This window comes from Caloenas nicobarica, chromosome 6, assembly GCF_036013445.1.
Source record: "Caloenas nicobarica isolate bCalNic1 chromosome 6, bCalNic1.hap1, whole genome shotgun sequence".
Lineage (NCBI taxonomy): Eukaryota > Metazoa > Chordata > Aves > Columbiformes > Columbidae > Caloenas > Caloenas nicobarica.
This window is the reverse complement of record NC_088250.1, coordinates 3,597,132-3,618,243: the sequence shown is the minus strand read 5'-3', so window position 1 is coordinate 3,618,243 and position 21,112 is coordinate 3,597,132. Positions and strand designations below refer to the sequence as shown.

General features: G+C 40.0%; 1 protein-coding gene across 2 annotated transcripts in view; it reads right to left on the bottom strand.

Annotated features, from left to right (window-relative positions):
* Window positions 1-2,583: 2,583 nt before the first annotated feature.
* The window catches only part of HECW2 (HECT, C2 and WW domain containing E3 ubiquitin protein ligase 2), a 114,315-nt gene continuing 95,786 nt past the window's right edge, over window positions 2,584-21,112 (bottom strand). For both annotated transcript variants that reach the window (XM_065637257.1, XM_065637258.1), the window contains exons 22-29: window positions 20,848-21,000; window positions 19,254-19,352; window positions 18,499-18,628; window positions 17,762-17,908; window positions 17,021-17,135; window positions 16,336-16,421; window positions 15,092-15,204; window positions 2,584-10,023 (exon numbers count right to left, since the gene is read on the bottom strand). In XM_065637257.1, the coding sequence (XP_065493329.1) occupies window positions 9,912-10,023; window positions 15,092-15,204; window positions 16,336-16,421; window positions 17,021-17,135; window positions 17,762-17,908; window positions 18,499-18,628; window positions 19,254-19,352; window positions 20,848-21,000 (955 nt within the window). In that variant the 3' untranslated portion in view covers window positions 2,584-9,911. The remainder of the gene's footprint in view (window positions 10,024-15,091; window positions 15,205-16,335; window positions 16,422-17,020; window positions 17,136-17,761; window positions 17,909-18,498; window positions 18,629-19,253; window positions 19,353-20,847; window positions 21,001-21,112) is intronic.

The window sequence follows — 21,112 nt, the reverse complement described above, 5'->3', positions numbered from 1 at the left end:
CCCCGCTGAGGCGGACCAGCCGCCCCCCCCACCCAGTTAAAAACAGCGATTGGTGCATCAGTTCTCACCCTCGCATGTTGAAACAGGGACAGAACCTACTTTGTACTGGTTTTATACCAGCACACATCTTGCACAGAGCCTGTTTGACGATGCTTTTTAATGCCTGTAAGTGGCAACTGGTTCTTCAGAGCCTCTTGCTTCAAGGAGCCCAGAGGGGAAAAAAAAAAAAAAAGTTAAAAGACTAACTTGTGGTTTCAAAGCCCCTTTTTGAGGATATAAAATGGCCCAAGGCATGCTTTAGAAATAAGTTGAAACTAGAAAGTGTTCTAAAATAGCTGCAATTTGTTTGTCAAATTGATTTCCCCTGTGAAGCAACCCAACCAGCTGCCCTGGAAATCTGCAAACATCCATGTTATAAAAGCTTTGCCGTGAAGGCAGTAATAGTCACGTAGCGTTAAGATCTTAGGACCTGGAAATTGAATTTCGGCAGGGCAGCATTAGAGTTACCGGGTTCATTTTGTTGATGCCGTGGCACTGCCAGTGAAGCGGGTAATTGCCACACGCGTGGTGAGTCACGCTGTCGCTGCAACGCTGACATAAGGTAGTTCAAGGAGGATAAATGAAGATGAGATACGCAGTTTGAGAAAATTAAAAGTATTCTCGAAGACTTCGGAATACGTCATACCATGAGCTGGGACAATGAGATACACCTACTAAGAATTTGCTTTTCCAGCGCAACTCCTGCTCTCTTGAGCTTCCATCTAGATTTTTAGCATTTTGAGCTGTGGATATTTTTGACAAAGTCCGAAATCTTTACTCTCTTCCGCACTGTTCTACCGTCTCAGCAGAGGTCCAGACCGTACCCTTTCTTCATTATAACAGGACTTCAAATAGATCTGCCAAATAAAAACACAACATGTAGAAAAGGTCGGTTTTGTTGAGAAGCGGCTCTTTGTGCAGGGTGAAAAACAAGCAGCATTCCAGACATACCGAATGATCCACAGGAGTCAAATTAAATGATGGCTGCAATTAAGATGTTTTAGGTTATTATAGCACATGGTGCCAAAAAGTAAATGCCAGCGCTTATGTTTGTCTCCTTAGCTGCTTGGGTGTCTTTACAGATCCTTTTCAAGGCCAGGATTTGCTCTGCTCTAAGTTCCGAAAACCAAAAAAATACTAAAAATGCTTCGTGACATGCGTGTTATTGTAGTCTTGGTTATCTGTTTATATAATGCCATAGAAACATGTCTGGCACTTCGAGAAGGGTATAATTGGCTGGACTCCACCCTGAGGACTTTGGAATTTTACTCTGATCCACCAGCACCGAGAAACACGAACAAAGGGTGAGGAGCGGGAATGACAGGCTGGAGGTCACAACAGTTTGGGATCGTGAACTGTGCTGCTTGCTAACGCATGCATCTCCTCATTCATGGCTGGTTTTTAACTATCCCACAGGTGTTAGCTTCGTGAGTCCCATTCTTAACAATTTATTCCCTTCCTTAATTATCTATCCATCACACGGCTTTTTGCCCACGCCAAAATCTCTGCAGGAATCTCCCCACCTCTGCACGTGGGAAAGAAGCACGAAAAGGCAATTCTCAACGCAATGGGCAAAGTCCCTGTATCCCAACCAGCCACTGCTCACCAGAATTGCCTCTGTCACCTGGCACGAGCTTCATACAAACTCGAGTCTGAGGGAACAATGAGCAATTGCTCAACACGTGGGGCACCAGTTATCAGTGATCTGGATGCAAATGTCTTGTGAGTCTAAGATCGAGAACTATGACCGAGAACAGAGTCTGAAAGGGCTCAGCTCTCAAAGCCCCTTCTCTTCCCCTTCAAGGCTTCAGATTGGCATGCATCACATTTCTGGGAGCAGCAAGATACCGCAAAATTACTTTCTAGAAATAGCTTTAAAATAATAGAAAAGAAAATTCACTTCATTATTAGATTCTAAAGTGAGTTTGTATAAAACAGAAGTGACAACTTGCCGTTCAATCATTCCAGAGCAAAGGTCTTGGACGGTGCCTCAGCGAGAACCCTCGTCTACGTGCTGAATAAAGACCAGTATCTCTTCCTGGAACAAGTATAACCTGTTACAAAAGGAGGAAGAGAACACTGGTGGGGGGCACCAACTTTTACTAAAGGCATAAAAATCTATTTTTATGAAGATAACGGTGCTTTGCGTTACAGCCCCTGCCAGTTCTGATGCTCCATTCAAAGGCAGAAACTCCTTCATGATGTCTGGGCCTCTCCGACGTGTCGATTGCAGCATCTGGTGCTTTGTTCGCTTCATTTGTGATAGACTCTTTGTTTCATACGTAGCTCTTGTTCAAATGATGTTGCACATGGCTGCAGAATCCTTACTTTCTCTGTTTCCAAAATTCCAATTTGTTAACGTGCCCAACTCCATAAGCCACCAGAAGGTTTTAAAATGCTGCGAAGGACGTTAAATGATCTAGAGATTAAAAAAACGATGTTACGACATATTCGGAGGCACAATAATAGAGTCGATTTCCAAAGTGGATTTTGTAAGAAGATTTATTTTAATTAAGTGATTTCATGATGAAACATGGTCTTAAACAAAATAGAGATCAGTATGAAAATAAAATTATACACAGAAAAATCTTTTCCCCAAACGTTTTTGAATAACAGGAAATACAACAAAACAGTCATGTATTCAACTGAGTAAATAATGATGCAAATGTGTGAGCAGTCAAACATTATAGTCCGTTCCCTGAAGCCAGGCACAACGAAACACATTGTGTGTCCCTGTCACACACTCAACACATTTTGTATCTGCTCTCTCTGCCTCAAAGGAAAAAAAGTGAAGTGTAACGCAATGTAAACAGAGGAAAGGACGCAGACCACCTTAATGCTTGAAGCACATATTTCCCATTTAGTGTTTTGTGAAAGACATATACCAAATTCGGATGAAACTTAAATTGCCTTGTAGAAAGGTAGAAAAACTTGGTATTGTATTCGATATACAGTCCCGTGAACACTTAACTGAAAAGCATGGAAAGGATTAAAAAATACACCACGTGTGTTCTACTTCAAGCTTCGAAATAAATACGCACTCTCTATTCTCAGTGCCTGAAATTCTTTAAAAACAAAGAACTTGGTATAAAATTATATCAAATAATTGTCAAAAAATGAGGGAGATGCACTTCTACGCCTGTTAGATTCTGGATGCCTGCATCCCCACTACAAAAACTTGTAAAATTACATGCGCTCTCAAACGTGCTGAATAACTCGAACTGTAGCCTGGTAAAGGCAAGAATATCAAGTGACTTGGAGGTACCACTGTTCCACAACACATCCCTCAACAGCTCTTTTTTTTTTCCTCTGAAGTTTTCCCTTTCCATGCTGTACCAGCCCTTACAAGTACAAATGTTCAGTCGCTTATACAAAAAGCAGCCTTGCTGATCAGGATCCATGGATGCCCTCAAGGCCAAGTCATTCTAAGGAAAAAGAAAGAAAAAGCATCTTCCTAAATGATTTATGTTCTTAATAGTAGGATAATTCTTCTCCCTCCCTGCAATGCTGACATAACCAGCAGCCTCCTGAGTGTTGCAGACTCATTGCAGAAAAATGTCCTGCTCTCTGAACTATGGAACCACTATGGTCCAATGTACGAGTCATCTTCTACTTGAGGACTTTAAGTTTATATAGAATTCTTATCACTTCCCATGTTGAAGAAGAAAACTCCTTTGACTCTTATACTGATTTATCCAACAGTCCTGGCTTTTACATAGAGAACCAGGTCAGCTTTTCCATAGAGAACCAGGTCCTGAGATCTTCCCACCCTCTTATACAGTATTTTTTCTGATAATGTCGTTAGAGCGCCATTGGCGTCAAGAGTCACGCCAGCTTGGCCAAAGCTAACTAGATCATTGAGAATATTTTTATTACCTTAAATAAGCTTTAGAAATCTTGTATCAATCGCAGAATGACAAAACACTCTTCATGGAAATTCGTGGTTCTTATGCAACCGTAACACAAACCCCAACCATCTGAAACAAACCTCTGTATTTTTACACATCTAAATCTTAGGGGTTTGGCCCATCTCATTTAAAACAAACATCACCTTTGGTGGTGGTGATTTAACTTTTTATCAGATACTATGTCTCTTGCCAAATGCAGCTAGTAACAAGCAGAGTATTTATTTGTACAAACAATAAGAACAAAGAGGACTTCCAGACACCACCCTTATTTTATTTAGAAACCTTCGTTTTCCTGAGAGTAGTCCAAAAAAAAAAAAAAAAACCCAACCCCAACTCCCTCCAAAACCACAAAAAAATACCCCAACAAACAACCCAAACCCAATAAAACAAGGAAAAAAAAACCCACAGAAATTTTCTACTTGTGTACTTTAGGTAAAATATGTCTTGCAGTGGCAAGTAGCACTAGTGCATCTCAGAATGAACAGGCATTTTTCCTGGGTACATTCTCATAGCCTAATTTTCAAGCAAAATGTGTCCCCTTTTGTACAGCCAGTGGTCAGCACTGCTCCCCATCCAAAAAGTCCTTTTGCCTCCCCTTCCAGCCTTCTCTTTTGCACTATTCCATGGTTGCATTTTGTAACCTGTACCTGCTGACTGGAACTGCCGTATCTTATCATTACAGCACCTGCAATTACATTCCTTTTCTAGCATTATTTATCAGGCTTTAGAGTTTTGCTTATTCATACAGTAATTGATTTTAAAATTACTCAGCTCCAGCGTCTGACTGCAGCCAGCATGGCAATCAAATATGATGTCTCAGAGGAATCTTTTATTGACCTGATTTTTACTGCTAGATGAGTATTTCTAACTATAAAAATGGTAATTCTCACTTAAAATGATGCCAGTTAGTCATTGGAGTATGTCAGGAGCTGCTTGTATCAAGGTCATCAAGTCCAACCATAACCTAACTCTGGCACTAACCCATGTCCCTAAGAACCTCGTCTAAACGCCTTTTCAACCCCTCCAGGGACGGTGACTCCACCACTGGCCTGGGCAGCCTGTTCCAATGCCCAACAGCCCTTTGGGGAAGAAACTGTTCCTAATATGCATTGCAAGAAAAACTCCTTGCCTCACTATTAATTTTGCAAAAACAAAACAAAAGGGCAATTTTTGTCTTGGATACCTAATCAACCGTTTTCCAAAAATCTTGTATGACTTTTTCTCTCAGACCGCTCACAATCTGGATGTCAGAGTGACTGTGATCCTATTAACACTCTCTCTCTCTCTGTTGCAAAGGAGACCAGTTTAATTCTTGATGAAAAAATAAACCTGCTCTGATGCTCCAGCTTCAGTCAGCATAGGTGGTCAGCAATAGTCTCCTGAGTGACCTTGGGATTATATGCAATTAAAAGGGAGAGGATAGGCGGCCTTTGGATGGCAGCCCAGAATAAGGGAGACCAGAGTCCTGTGGACTTTTGTAGGCACACACGTTTCAAAGCTGATTACACTGATGTCAGCACAAAACGAAGTGAGATTAGTGGAACGATACACCTGAGTGCTTACCAAAGCCCTCCAAGCAGACAAGGTTGTTCTAGTAGGGGCAGAGGGAGAAGTTTCTGAAAGTTCTAAACAAGAAACAACTGAAAACCAAAATACAATTCTCATTATTCAGAAGGACTGAAAGAAGCATAGCTCAGCTCCCTTTCGCATTCACTGTAAGAGATCTGTCAGAATACATCTGGTTAAATTGTTATTATTATTCTGCAATGGAATCTGACTGCATTTGGTACATAAAGGAAACAAGTTCAAAATTCCAATTATTGATTTAGGAGGGGGCTAATCAATGAGTGTAGTAATTATTTCACATAGCCCTCAGGAGATATTTTAATTGGATTTTGAATACATACAGAGGCTACAATGGATTGTAACCATTCCAGAGCAGTCCTTGCCCATCATCCTTTCACCGAGAGTCAGGAGGAGCCTTTCTAAGCACTGACCAGGTCATTATAATGTCACTGATATTAAACAGAACTCTCAAGTTAATCACAAGTTCACCTTAAAATGCTCTGTGGCATAACATGGCTCTGAGCAAAGCCTACAAAGTAGAGCCCTACATGAAGTTTCAACCGAACAACTTCTTTAATTGACAGTAAAATTGTTTTAGAAAATACTAGAAACGTTTGAATAACAAACTTTTCATAATAATGAACATACTAAATAGTAGCAGCCTAGTGCTGAAACTAGTCATTCTGGAGCTGAACAGCAGCATTATGAAGCTCGTGGTGTATTTGAACGAGATGCAAAACATAAAGCAGTACACACTGTGAAAACTGCATGTTTATAGAATCACAGAATCATTTTGGTTGGAAAAGACCCTCAGTTCTGTTTTGTACCGCATAACTGAGCCAAAACGCAAACAGTTTTAGGAGCTAGGTTTGAGTAATTATCCTGAAATTTCGCTTGGAGTTCAATTTGCTCGCCCAGGGAAGAACGGATGAGAAGGGGAAACAGCAGCAGTGGTTGAGTATTACTACTGGAAGATTAACGTTAAAGCCAAGCCTGTAATCTCACAACTGGAGGCCACACTTATTGCTCAATTCCCATTAGTGCTAACAGGAATAAATCACCCCTCCACATCAAAACAATAGCAAGAGAAACAGAACTACTAGTATAATTTAATACAAATGATTTTCATTTGCTGAAAAGAATTAACTTGCTTCAAGCAATGGGAAATGACCTTATAGAGGCTATTCAAACACAGCTGCCACATTCCCCGTTGGGAACAGGAGTTCCCCCGTCCAGCGACGCTGCGCTTGGAAGTATCCGCACAAACCTCTGCAGCCACCACTGCAGTAATTCAGCAAACGTCTGCAATTAATACTGCTGAGATGACATGTAGCAACCAGCTTATACCATTCTGAATGCTTCAGAAGGAAGCTTTTGTTTCTTTTTTACTTTTAAAAGGATTAAGAATATATAAGAAACCACAAAGCTCTCCTCTTTCCTATAATTTTAGACGGAGCAAACTACCATTCCGGTGCTCTGCCAGTTTAACTCATGCCAGAAACTCTAATGTCCTGCCAGCCTGCCACTGCCTAGATTTGCAGTTTCCCCCCAAATTCCATATATATATTCACCGTACACTGTATGACCCGAGGTTAACCACTTCTATGTGGACCTCACGTGGTGCCTGCGTACGCAGACGGATTTCACCCTGGATACCCTCTAAGCCATACAAACACCTTTTCGTGGCGGGCTCACTACAAGGCTAATGAAAGTTCTGTTTAAAACTCTCAGTCTTAATGCAATGGGGATTCTGGATTTATTTTTTTTAACTGACAGCTGCCCCAGCTGGTGACCCTGTCACATCTTACAGAACACCGGGTCATCGTGACTGATTTAAGTTATTCATATATGCATAAATACAGAAAAAATGTGTGCAGTAGACATATTTAAATAAAAATTGACAAGATGCATTTATTGTTTTCGATTTGTACAAAAGCATAACTTAAAAGGCAGACTAGTATAAACTTACTTTGTGCCAAATATTTAAACGTTTCATTCCAAAGAGTTTCTGGTTCAAAACTTGTAGATAAAGTTTCCACCTGGGAAATCTCCTTTTTAGACTACAGATAACACAGTATTGTAAAATCAGAATTCTGCAGTCCTTCAGCTGATCAAAAATCGCGTTCTGCTTCGAGTGCCAGAGTTTTAGTTACTCAGTGAATGGATCATAGGAAACATGAGCCATGCTGGAGTGACCTGATGAAAAGTCAGTTTGCCTGCTGCTCATTTGTGTTCTGAAAAAAAGATGTGCATTAGGATCTGTGACATGCGATCTTAGCAAAGACTGATAAAGATATGCGTAAAAATAAGGTGACATGTTTAGACTTTTCTTTGCCACTTCATACTGGCCAGAAGTAGCGTAAGAAAACCTATATTAAGTAAGCAAGTCCCAGATGTCACGCAGAAGTTCAGTTATTCCTGAAATAAAATAACGCCTTCACTCTGATTTTACAAGTGGGTTTTCCTTTGCACAGGTAACATTTTCTCAGTGAGCCTGAGGGGTTTTCTTGGTCTTTGCTGATGGCATCTCCATTGATGTTCACCTCTGTTGGAACAAAAAAAAAAAATCCTACCAGACCAAGCAGGATACCTCCCTGAGATGGCCTTTCCAGAGTCTCCAAAGTGAGGATGTGACTTGAAAAGCTACTTTTCCCACAGAACAGGGCTTGCTGTGCTTCAGGGTGACCAAGGGGGCTGCGCAAAGGCAGATTCATGTTCTTTTCATCCGGTATCCAACTGCAACTTCCTGGAATTTTAAAATGTGGCGGACGTGCTGCGGGACAGCAGCTGCGCGAGTGTTCCACAAGACCATCTGGAGGAAAACACCGAAAATAGATGCGAGGAAGCCTCGTGTATTTCAGCAAAATTAAGCATAAAGAAATTGGTGTCCATGCAGTGCTTGGTATGCCATAAAAACTCGAGTAACATTTGCTAAGAAAACTCTCAGTGAAAATGCAAGCGTAGACACACTACGACCAGTCTCCATCTTGCAGGTGTTCCCTGACGTGGGACAGTGTCACTGTGACCAGTGACATAAAGTAGGTTACTCGTGGTCTCCAAATGAGCAAGTATTTTACGGTGCTGTACAAACAAAAAGGTGTGGGGAGTACATGAAATATCTGTATTCAACTCCACTGCATTAAGCTATCCAACGCATGAAAAATGACCCAGGTGCATTTAAAATAAATGCATATTACAATATCACATATAGTATTATAAAATTATTACTTATGTGCACAGTCCTGATATCTATAGACGTGGCACCGTGAAGAAAGCCTGGTTCCTAAGCATTTTTACAGGTACTCGATAGTGATGCAGTTGGCTATCGGTCAGATTGTAACGTCCCTTCAACTTTGGTACATTCAGTGCAAAATATTTTGGGGAGTCTTTTACTCTTATAAAAATAAAAGGCATTTTTTTCCCCTTGAGAGTGCTTAAAGAATAAACACTAGCAGAATGCCTGTTCAAGCATGGAAAGTGACAAAAAGAGAAACAGCATTTTAGTTTGCTTCTTTCCTGCTTACACTCTAAGAAACATAATATAATGAACCTATAAAAATAAACAGAAGTCACTGTGTTAGGGTTTTTTTCCTGATATGCTGTGATAAATTGCTAGTTTCTTCTTAAAATAGTTTCCATGCAGTATAAAGCATAAAATCAGTCTTATTAAGTGATTAAGTTCATTAGAACAGCTCATCTTTTGTCATACACACCCCTGGCCAGCCCATTTCCACAAACCTCCTCAATGCCAGCCGGTGTTGCTACATCCTTTGGTGCTGAATTTCTGACTTTCTGACTTTCCTTCCAATTCACTTCTGCCCCGGGACCTTGAGCTCTGTGGTGCACACCATGCAGGCACTCGTCATCTAAGATAAAGCAAGTACTGGATATGCTAATTGTAACATAGGGCATAAAATAATGTACCTTCATGAATTAAAAAAAAGAAAAAATAATAATCTATTGTAGGATTTTTTTATAAGTTACTGGGTAGGTAAGGGGCTGAATGATTTGACATTTTGACTTGAATTTTCTGTTAAACAGCTTTGCTGAAATCCAGTTTTCGGGGACATGTCAGTTTTGCAGTAGCCAGGCTGATCACAGTGTGGGATCACGTTTCTTGTTTGCTCAGAACATCACAAGTTTGGCCATCTCGAAAAACCACAGACTGCAAGATTTGGTTTCCCCTGCACATCAGGCACACTCTAGTTTCACCGCAGAGAATTTTCTGCCATTATCACAACGCACTTTAGTTGCTTCACAAGATCTTTCATGGAACCTCATTATTTGAATTGCAGCGCAAAACAACTTTCCTCTAGGAAATCCACTACAAACGTTCATTCGTTCCTTGAGAAGACAGACCCACAAAAGTCCAACGAGCTGGGCACTGTGGTTTGTGTATCACTCAAGTCCAAAAGTACTTGTCTCTTCAACTGCCGTCAACAGTTTTTCATATAACATAGAGAATGACGGATAAGGGGGAAGGTCCAGACGATTGAAACAAGTGTGAGCCCTGAGGGAGAAAAAAAAAAGAAAGAAAGAAAGAAGAGAAGAAGTACATGATTTAAAAAGTTCAAAAGAGAACACACAGACTGGTATGTGCTTGTGTGGAGATGGGCAGATAGCAGTATTCCTTCAGAAGACTTTGTTCTGTCAAATGATGCTTTCCAATTGAACAGGTAGTGAGGTTTAATCTAATTTTTTCCAATTAAACTAAGCCAGTCAGAAGCATTACGAAGGTCTTTAGAAACACACTGACAGCCCAAAAGGCGTGGGGTAAAGAATGAGAAAAGAATGATATAACATGGTACAATTCAGTCTGTTCTGAAATCTTGGCTTTAAATATACCTTCTGAGAAGTAGTATTTTTTCCTGTAGAGATGATACTTAAATATTGTATTTGTAATCATAAACAAGATATTAGAATAGATTGAATATGCATAAGATATTAGATTTGATGACGTATTAAAAAATACTCTAGATATACAGGAAACAATCCCACAGTAGTAAAGGAACAGACAAATTAGATGCTCCTCCTTCTACATTTCCTTGGCATATGGATGATGTTCTTGGGAAATTACTGTTTGTGCTGATTTACACTGTCCACATCTCTGGCCCTGCAAGCCAACGACCTTTAGAACAATACTTGTTGTAATTACATGAAACTATGCACGTTCCTCTAGCATTCCACCCTGCTTCCTTAAGAGGCCAACCACAGGCCTCATTTCTCAGTTCCCAAAGTCCATCTACCTCAGTTTTTTTCTGACATGCTTGGAAGTGACTCTCAAAACCCCTTCCAGGGAATGAAAAGGGAGATGACAATCTCCCTTGTAGTAGAATAACGGATGTCATTGCCTGACTTCAGGGCAGGCTAAGGATAACACTTTCTAAAACACTACCCTGGATGAGCCTGCTCTAGTGAAATAGAGAGCAGAACTACTAATGGGATGGGTTCTGGAGGAAGAAACGATGCGAGGAGAAGCCAAAGGAGGCATCTTTGCCACTCTGAAGCTTTGTACCAAAGCCTCATTTAGCCTGGTTTTAGAGGACTAAAACCTTTTTGTATTTTGGCAGGTCTCTGCTTACAAATACTTTATTCTTTTGCAATAAAACGCATCACGGTGTTATTTAAATAAGATCCAGCTGAAAACCAAACTTTTCCTGCAGTGACCTGCCCTTCGTCACGATGATCCATATTAAGTGTAAACGGGTAACATAATGTCAATGGAAGGACTGACCAAGGTCGCTCTTTGCAGCAAATACAACTCCTCATTTAGCCAAACCACTCCCAGAAATGCGAGTGTCTACAACAGACCTGTACGGAGCTTTCTCTGAGCCAGAAAGCATTGCCTTCCATGGGAACAAGCTCATTCATTATTGTTTTAAGTGGCTCTTGGCTCCCAGTTATGGGGATGGAGCATGAAGTGGGTTAATCTCATTTGTTAAAAACATAAGAGTCCATTACAAGCCCTCATTGAAGGTGCAACACTCGCTTAGATACAGCTTTGTAGTGTCACAAAAATATGAGGCTGAAGAAATGTATACACTGTACAGAAGCTCACACTATTATTATAAATATAGTCTGAACATCAAATGTGCAGTCGCTTAAAAAAGCATTGAATTTTGCGCCGTCCCCAAATACAGGGTACTTAGAAGTACATGGCCAGTACAGACAGTACATAGCATATATACAGATAGTATACATAGTGTATCTGTATAGCAGAGAGGGCATTTTCCCCACCCTGTGTTCCAGGAGCCTGGTAAAATTTCTCCACCCAGGCACCCCTCTAAGCTTGCTTTCTACTCCTCATCTGCCTTTCCAAAAAACCTTACAAAGTAACATCTGTGCTGTAGATTAAATTATTGCATTTCCTGCAGAATACTTAAAAGGAAAAAAAAATATTCCCTTCTGAAGAAAGAGACTGATTTAGACCCAGCAGCAACTGGGCAACTGGAACTCAGTGATCCCTTGAGTTCAGTGCAGAGTGTGGAAGAATCTTAGGCAATTAACAGTCTAACCACAAGTTCCTGCTGCATGGGGCTGACAGCCGCTCATTAGAACCATGGATCACGCTGTGTGGGCTGTAAAACCACAAATTATAAAAGACATAGGATATAATTAGCAAGAGATTCATTCCAAACTGGTTTAATAGTAAGCCGGCATGTTGTTTACATTTATTGAGAGAACTGAGTTCGATCTTAATTTTGAGGGCAGTTTCAAAAATGCAACCACTGATTTGGAAAACCAGTCATTAAAACAGACAAAAACTTAAGATCTTTGTCTTCTGAGGCAACACATGCTTTTCTCACCCTGGCAAGGAGCTTTGCAAGTCTTTGAGAAGAAAGGTTTTTTTACCTCGGGATGGTAGAAGTGGCATCGGGGATGGCACTAACTAAACCTGTAATAATCTTTTCAGGCCCTTTTACATGTTAGTGACTTACTAGCGTAAAAGACAGTGATACAACCCAGGCAACCTGATGTGCGCCTCTCACAAATCTCGCAATTTTGATTCAGCAGTACTGATTACACAGCAGCCAGAACAGCGGGAACTAGATAAACATCTAGTGAATACTTTGTGTTTCTATTCGCAGCTCCTTAGACCACAATCTCATACCTAAGTAACTACAATACTCGCCTCCTGTGTCTCAAAGAGATGGGGACGGATATTCTTATGTGTTTTCAGCAGCACAGTAGATTTTTTAGAGACAGAGGAAGAAACAAAGTCCACTAGCTTGTTGAGTCCGAGCTTTTGCCACCCTCACACCAAGTATTACCGAATTTCACCAGCGCTCCCGCTGAGATCAACAGGACAATTTGCAAAGTGTAACACTGCTACGAGGGAGTGACGGTGCCTTCGCACAAACGCTTTCCTTATCTGAGAATCAGGAAGAGTCGCAGAGTCCTAGGGCAGCGTTCTGGGCAGAACCAGCAGGTGTTTACCCAGGCAGGGCTTGTTTGGACACCCGTGGAAAGTTTGCGTCTCGGGGTGGTTGTAACCGCGTCTTCCCTTCAAGCCAGTGCTACCTGGTGTTCACACAGCGAGTCCTTGAAGCTGGTGAGACACAGGCTGAAGCTACACAAAACTATAGGCAGGAACCAGATACGTAAAAATGCAAATACTCCTTTCTGCTTAGGGCTTATCCCATTTTAAGCATAAACGTGGAAGATCATTTTATTTTTATGAGAGTTTCCACGTGTGAATGGCAGGAATTGCCAGCTCATGACAGCTGTAGATATGTGTCATATGCAGCTCCTTATTTTATGAAGTGTGGTGTTAGTCTACTTTAATTCTCACGCATGCATGTTAAAAACTATCCACAGAGACAAAAATCAAATGTTTCCTACCCAAGGGAATCATAAATGAAACTTCAAGGGTATGATACATCCTCCTAAATGTGAAGAGTTGGCATTTCCCCTGTATTTGCTGAACAGTAGCAGAGATTCTTGACATGTTTCTCCACGTTGCTCTACAGGAAGCAGTTTTATTCTGCAGTTTATTACAATCAGGGCTCTATATAACCTTTCCAGAGGAAATTCTGAGCATCGGGTTCAGGCATGTCCTGACTTTTTCCACACTGCAAGCCGTGCTTGTCAGCACCAGGAATTCCAGTACCAGACAATATATGGAAAAACTCGCACAATCTCTTTTCTTACTTAAACTCACAAAGAAATCTTACATTTTGAAGTGAGAAATTATTTTTTTTAAATCAAAGCTTTTTTCTTTTTAAGCAGAATCAAAGCCAGTGCATAGGTCAATCATAATCAAACTGTAAAGCAGACTTACCAGGCTACAAGGCATTACTAGGCCGCCAAAAGATAGTCAAGAATTTGATTTGAAATAGCAATTTCCAGAATTTGCTTATCTTTAATCCTCGGTCGCCTGGCTCTCACTTGTACTGTAAACTGGCAAGGTAGCTTTGTTAGAGGCCACCTGCTGTGCCTGTGGATTTCGGTGCCGCTTCTGCGCCTCTGACTTTCTCAATACGGTTCAAATGGCAGCGTCCAGGCAGAACCCAACCCAAGAGACGAAACCCAAACTTTTCCTGCAGTGACCTGGGGGAAAAAGCTAAGGGTTGTTGGTCAGAGGAGCTCTCTGTGTGCCTGACAGGTGCTTTGTGTCTAAAAAGACACTTTGAATGCAAGTTACTCCGGAGGAATCTTGTTTAAGAGGAATGGGCGAGGATTAGGCTTGAATGTCCTCCAGGGATGAGCCCAGCCCAAAACTCCTACCACAGGCTATAAGCAGCACACTAAGGCTGAGATCTGATTAAGTGGTGGTAGCTCCCCCACACTCGGCACATTAATCTGTATTTCTAACCACTGCTAACCCACTTTTGAGGCCACAGAATTATAGAACTGGATGAAAGGAAATCTAGAAACATATCGGCCTGATCACAATACAGAAAAGGCTGGAACCCGCCTTGCACAACCCAATTCCTGCTCTTCCTTTACCCTTTTCATGTATTTCAGTTGACCCTGCTTGCGCTCTTTAAAATTTCGCCTTCTCTTGTCCCTGTGCTGCCTCTTAAGTCAAATGGTCTTCTCCTCAAAACACACCCCTTCTGCAGTTCATAACTTGCATCTTCCGTATTTGTTAACACTCCTGACCTCTGACAAAGCATAAAAATTACATTACTAAATTATACCGTTATGTGTCTAATCCAAAAAGTCTGATATTAGCTTTCACTCAGAGTCACAAGTGATATTTAATTTGAATTCATATTAGTCTTTGCTCCCAAGTGATGAACTGCACGTTCACAGAGTAAATATTGCACATTTAATCAAAATATAACAAAATCAAATTCAGAAGTAGTTCTCATTCTAATATAATTTTCCACAAAAAAAGCATTAAAGTATGGATGTCAGCCACACTGCCTTGTCCATCTCCCTAGAAAAAAAAATTAGTTCAAAGAAAAACGGATGCATCAGACACTGGAACAATGGGGAAGTAAATTTTCACGTAAGGCAGAGCATATTTCATATTCAGCTAAAACTTGCTTGTGTTTCTCAAACAGCTTATCTATCATCCTGGTGACTGGTTATCTAAAGCATCTCTAGCTTTAACACACGCGCAGCTGTACCTGGGAAGAGCAGTGATCTTCCCCCACTTCTCCACGCAGAATCTCCGGGGACCGTTGCTCCCCCGCAGAGAGGCGAATCCTTCGTACGGGATGCTGGACGTGCCTGTAACAAACTGCACACAAAGCATCACGAGATGGGATGCGCAGATGGTGCAGGACAGAAATGGGTCCAAATGCTTATGTAAAAGCATTTGAAATTTGTGAGGCACAAATAAGAAATGCTACTTTCGGTGGTGGAGAAGGGAAAATAGATCATTATTCCTTGATAGGGCTCCAGAAGAGACAACTTATCAGATTGATTTCCTTCAAACGTTTCTCTTTAAAAGAGTAATTATTCTACATAAATACTGTGGAATAAAACACTACTAATAGGAAGTAACTTACCTAAGTGAGGTTTTCCCTACTGTTTTTATTCTGTATTACGAGGAACTAAGAGAAAAGTAATCATGTGTGATAATGGCTTTGTGTTAAGCCTTTTTGGCAATGTGGATTTCAATATTGAAGTGTTGGAGTCACCATCCCTGGAGGGGTCTAAAAGGTGTTTAGACGAGGTTCTTAGGGACATGGTTTAGTGCTAGAGTTAGGTTAGGTTATGGTAGGACTTGATGATCCTGAGGGTCTCATCCAACTGAAATGATTCTATGATTCTATCTTCATAAACCATTACTAAATACTGTAAGGAAAGGACTAAATTCTGAAGGTTAGGTAGAATGCTGTCTATTGAGCAGATTTAATTAGAACCTGTTCTGAACTAATAGATCAAACATGGATTTTGACAGATCAGAGGCTACTTAATATTTAACGATCTGGATATGATAAAAACTTGACTAACAGATGTGATAGGAACATATCAGCAGACACCTCTGGCTCTCCAGAAAATGAAATGTCCTGCGCTGCTTTTTACAGATCTTTTTTAAGTACTAGGTTGGTACAAAGGGAATTGCATTTTTTGCATTGTTGAAATTTGCCGTTTGATGTTGGATACGTTCTTAAATAAATGTGGTTAAGTTATACATCATTTTAAACATGCTTTTCTCCCTTTATGTTTTTTTTGCTACTGACTTATTACTTGCTGTTTATTTCAGTCCCTTACGATTAGTACAGTTAGTCTCTGCTTATTGTCAGGTTATTCCCACTAGCCAGCATCACCATAATTTTTAGATGTCATAAACCTGGATGGGACGAGTTTAGCACATAATTTTAATGATGCACACTCTTTCGACACAGATCAGCCGATTTCTTACCTGTAAAAGTCGCAGTCGTTGTTCATTGTTGAATCTCTCCACAGCCGCCCAGAACCACCGAATTACAATGTGATTGTCATGATAACCTGTTAAAACAAGAAGAGTCTTTATACCTTCAGGTGCTACAAAAGTGGTTGAGAGAATAGTAAGTAAATAGTTCCTAGTTTGGCCCTAGCGACAATAATGCCACGTTTCTTATTCAATTGCAGCAAAAGACAGGAGGTGAAAGAAGACTCCTGAAATGTTTAAAAACCTTAAGGGCAGAGAATTAACTTACTATGACAAAAAGGAGCGAAAACTCTTTTGCAAGCACTTCTTCCATTAGGAATGCCAATTCTTGAAATATTCCAGTGCTGTACCTTTCATATATCTAAAGCTACAAATGATGCTGCAACCACCTCTCTTCAAAGTAGTTCCTAAATCTTCCATTGTTCTCAAATTATCTCAAGTGCTGGCCCGCAGTCACTGGGATTGCTTCTAATTCCCTGTCATCTTTGAGAGTGGAAAGGAGGTAGGTCCTACTCAGAATTCAACCAGACAAATTACCTTCTCCTAATGCAACCTTAACCACAGAAATTCAGAAGATACCAAAGATGTATCTTATATGATGGTCTTTAGTGTCTTAGAAACTGGGTAATTCCAGGCCCCCCACCACTGCCAGGGAACAATTCAGAATTCAGGTCACCTCCTCTATACTCTGTGTTGTTTCTCCAGTCGCTCAAGTCGATTTCTGCTGTTCCAGCTATAACCAGTTCCAGTTCTCTGGCGTCAAACACAGACACCAGCCTCGCATCAACCACCTGTGAAAGGAAATCAAATGCTTAGAAACATATCTTCCTTTAGTGATTTTTATCTCCCCATAGCTTTTCTGCTACTAAGACGTTTACCAGGTAACATTTCTCTCACGAGTGGAAAGAATTTTTTTTTTTTCTTTTTAAAGGACTTCTTTTTCTTATGCTGCAGTTCCATTCAGTTTCATTACAGGATCACAGTGGCAAATAACACTGAATTATTTCAGGACAAATTAAATTCAATACATTCAATTTAACTGTCCATGTTAAAACAGGTAAGAGAGAAATACCTTGAAATACACTCAATCTACCATGTTACACTGAGTATGACCTGCACACAAAAAACCTCAAAGGCCCAACAAAGAAACAAATGGGTCACTTTAACAAACATTCCTGCTAATCATACCAACAGTCATCAGTTGTTTTTCCAGATGAAAGAAGAGATATAACCATAGTGTTTAATGCAATGACTAACAATGATTTTATTTCCACCCACCCTCCCAGATACCTGTAAGGGCACTTCTCATTACATTTGTATCTGCTTTTTGGGATGCTATTGGGGAAATGTATATCAGGAGAAAAATATTTTGGAAGGATAAAGGAAGAAAGTAGTTTTTTTTCTGGAGTTTTTTTACCTCATAGAAACCACGAACTAGACTTTCTGTTTGTTGTACAACTCCTCTCTCAATTCTCCATTTCACCATTCTTTCTATATATTCTTTCTTGTTCTTTTCGGTGACAGGGATGTTGGCACCTCCTGGCTTTAATTCCCGTTCTGTGATCTTTGGAAAAAAAAATATGACCAAATGACAACACGGTATTATAAAGACAAAAGAAAGAATTATAGTAATATAAACTTTTAAGTTGAAGTAATTCCTCCAAAGCAGTAGCCAAGACTGACTTTAGCATGTGAAATAAGAGAACATAAGAGAAATCTTTTTTTTGATAAAATAATATTTAAAATCCCACTTAGTCTGAAGAATCTTCACATTTAGTATGAAGAATTAAGCAGAGAAGAAGAAACAATCTTTGCAGTAATTAAAGTAGTGAAGCAATCTAAATACTATCATAACAAAGGCATTGTAATACCTTTGTATGCTGACACAATTAAATTCAGGTGAACTACCTCCAGCAGAGCAGTTCAAAATTTGGGTATTTCAGATAGTCTCCAGAAAATCTCCTTAACCAGAAATACATGTTTGCTGGGTTACAAATAACAATTCCTCCTTAGATTTCAACATTGTTTTCATCAGCGAGAATTTTATAAAAACAAGGTCAAATGAGCACGGGATGACAATCATTCTTCTGTCCAAATAAGTGTTTATCTAGCGGTAGAATACCCAAAGGAAATTAAGTTAAGAATCTTGCACACCTGCCCAAAAACTTCTTCATTTACAGTAAATGTGAGATCGAGGATATCATGGATATCATTGTCTTTCATCCACTGCAGGCTCTGGTGGAATTCCTCATCAAGATATTCCAGGTCACTCAGGTCACAGAGTCTGGCGGAAACAAGAAGAAAACACAGAAATTCAGATGACGGCAGCGGCGTGTGCTCAGTAACTACACTGAGATAGGACGGGTCTGAAAAACAGACTGAGAACAGGGGCCAAGAGAAAAATCCATAGAATAAAGAAGTTCTGAAAACAGAGTCTGAACTGTTATCAAAGTAAAGCTCCTCAACATGGAGATCGCCGCCAACCAGCCTACCTCTGAGAACGGGTCTGGCAGTCTAAGCTACAAAGTGATTCATATCCTATCCTCTGAGTCATTACAAGACAAATGAATAAGAACTCTATTAATAATCTGGAATAAACCCACAGCGTTTCATTGTATAACTTCAAATGTGAGATTTTGTAGAAGAAAGCTGATAACATGGCTAAAACAAAACATGAGGTTTTCATACCAATCAGAAACAACATTCTGAGTACTACGTAACTGGCTAAAAACTATAAGCGGAAACAAGTGAACTTTTCAAAAAAGTCCTGGACTGAAATAAAATCATCAAATTATAAGTAATAGCCTGTCTTCTTTGACGATAAAACTTCATAGTTTATGCATACACAAAATGTCATTGTCCGTTGGGAAGGAACCAAACAAAAAAGGAGACAGAACAGTTGTACTCACATTCTGAGGAGGGCTTTATAAAAGGGTCGTGTAAAAAAGGCATCCAGCAAATACTGATGTATCAGAGCAAGACCAAGAATTCGACCACTAAACCTGAACCTGGAAGAGAAGGAGTTACAATCATTATACTGAAACTTGGTGGTTTGGACACTGCTCTGTCATCAAAACTTACATATATTTCCAAATAGCATTTTTAAATCAGATAGCTATGTCTGAATTGTGGTATTTTTTTTTCTCGTGTTTCTTTTACATTCTCAGTAAGGCACAGAAAAAATGCAAGTCTGCGGGGTGTGGAAAATCCCTCAGATACCTAAGTTGCAACTTCTCAAAAATGTCAAATCCATATTAACCCCATCAACCCCTGCCAGACCAGCCTCTTTATAAAAGTGTATCTTCCAAAATGATAGCCACTGTTCATTTTCTTTACACACATTTTGTCGGGTGTGCAAGGAGGGTTGAGGGGAGGGAGGGAGTTGGACAGATTTGAGATCAGATGGCAGCAACTTCAAAATAGTAGGGTCTTTGCAAATATTCCCAGGAGAATGAGAGAGGGGTCGTGCCTCCCGCACCCCAAGTCTCTGGTCCAGCACGGCATGAGCCAGGGATGAACACAAAATGTTGGCAGAAGCCTCACGGCACATTAAGTTTTTCTTCCTTCCCTTTTTGCCAGACTGTTCTGCTTTTCCAATACAGCACATGCCATTTATTGTTGCAGCGCTGGGGTTCAACAGGTAGGTGGCTTCAACTAACTGAACTGGACGCAGCAAACCATTGAATTGTCTATTAATTTTTAAAACTAGTAATGAGATTCCTTTCTGATACACATTCTTCATAACTGGCTTGCAATAAATAAGAACTCTGTAAGTATCTGTCGCACACAGATGAGCAGTTGTCATTCCATGGTCACTGTAATTTAACTCCCTACACAACAGAATCCTCTGTTAATATTCATGGCACAGCTTTACAGACTTAGGGCGACGGCTTAAATCAACTGCAGATAGTTTAAACTGACTTATAAGTGTGAAAATGAGATTATGTAAAAAATCCTTGATAACTATTTTAGAAGTATGTGTGTGTGTACAGAATTTGCTTAAGAGCTATGTAAACAGGATCTTCCCTTTGCCCCCAATTAAGGTAACTCCATAGAGTTCCTTCCAATGGATAATGTTGGTTTTTTCCCACTGAGGAGACCTCTGTGCTCTTTAGTAAGACTCAATCAAACTACATACAGCAACACCTGTTGGAAATCTCCCTTCATCTCCTTATTGACAAAAAGCCACTCTTTCATTTTTTTCTTTTTTTAATTGCTTTTATGAAATGGCTGCTAACGTACAAGAAACACAGAGAGCTGTGTTGTGAGACAATCCTGTGGCACATGTTCCAAATCATAGTTTTGCTGACCTTGTGAGAAATAACATCATTTAAAACCACATGAGAAAACAAAACCAGGAAAGTCTAAAGAGATGCAATTATTTTGCTGCTGGTTAAAAAGATCAGATTCTGTGTTATATGTCTGAGCAGATATGAGTAATCTTCTACAAGTGGGAATAGCAGAAAACTTATCTGAAAAAAGAAAAATAAAAATAATTCTTACCACTCGTGGTGATTGTCTACAAAAGCAGACATGGGACTTATTTGTACTGTATAGGTATCGTTGGCTGAATATTCAAACAAACCATAATATGGATTGAAGAGCTCTCTGGACACCAGGAAAAAAAACTCTCTTGAAGGCCCACTGTAGTCCAACCTTTAAAGAGAAACCTGACATTACTATAAAGTGTTAATTTTGTGCAAAGAAAAGCTTTTTTTGAATCTACATTCCTTACGCTGTATTTTAATTAAAATTTCGCAAGATTTTA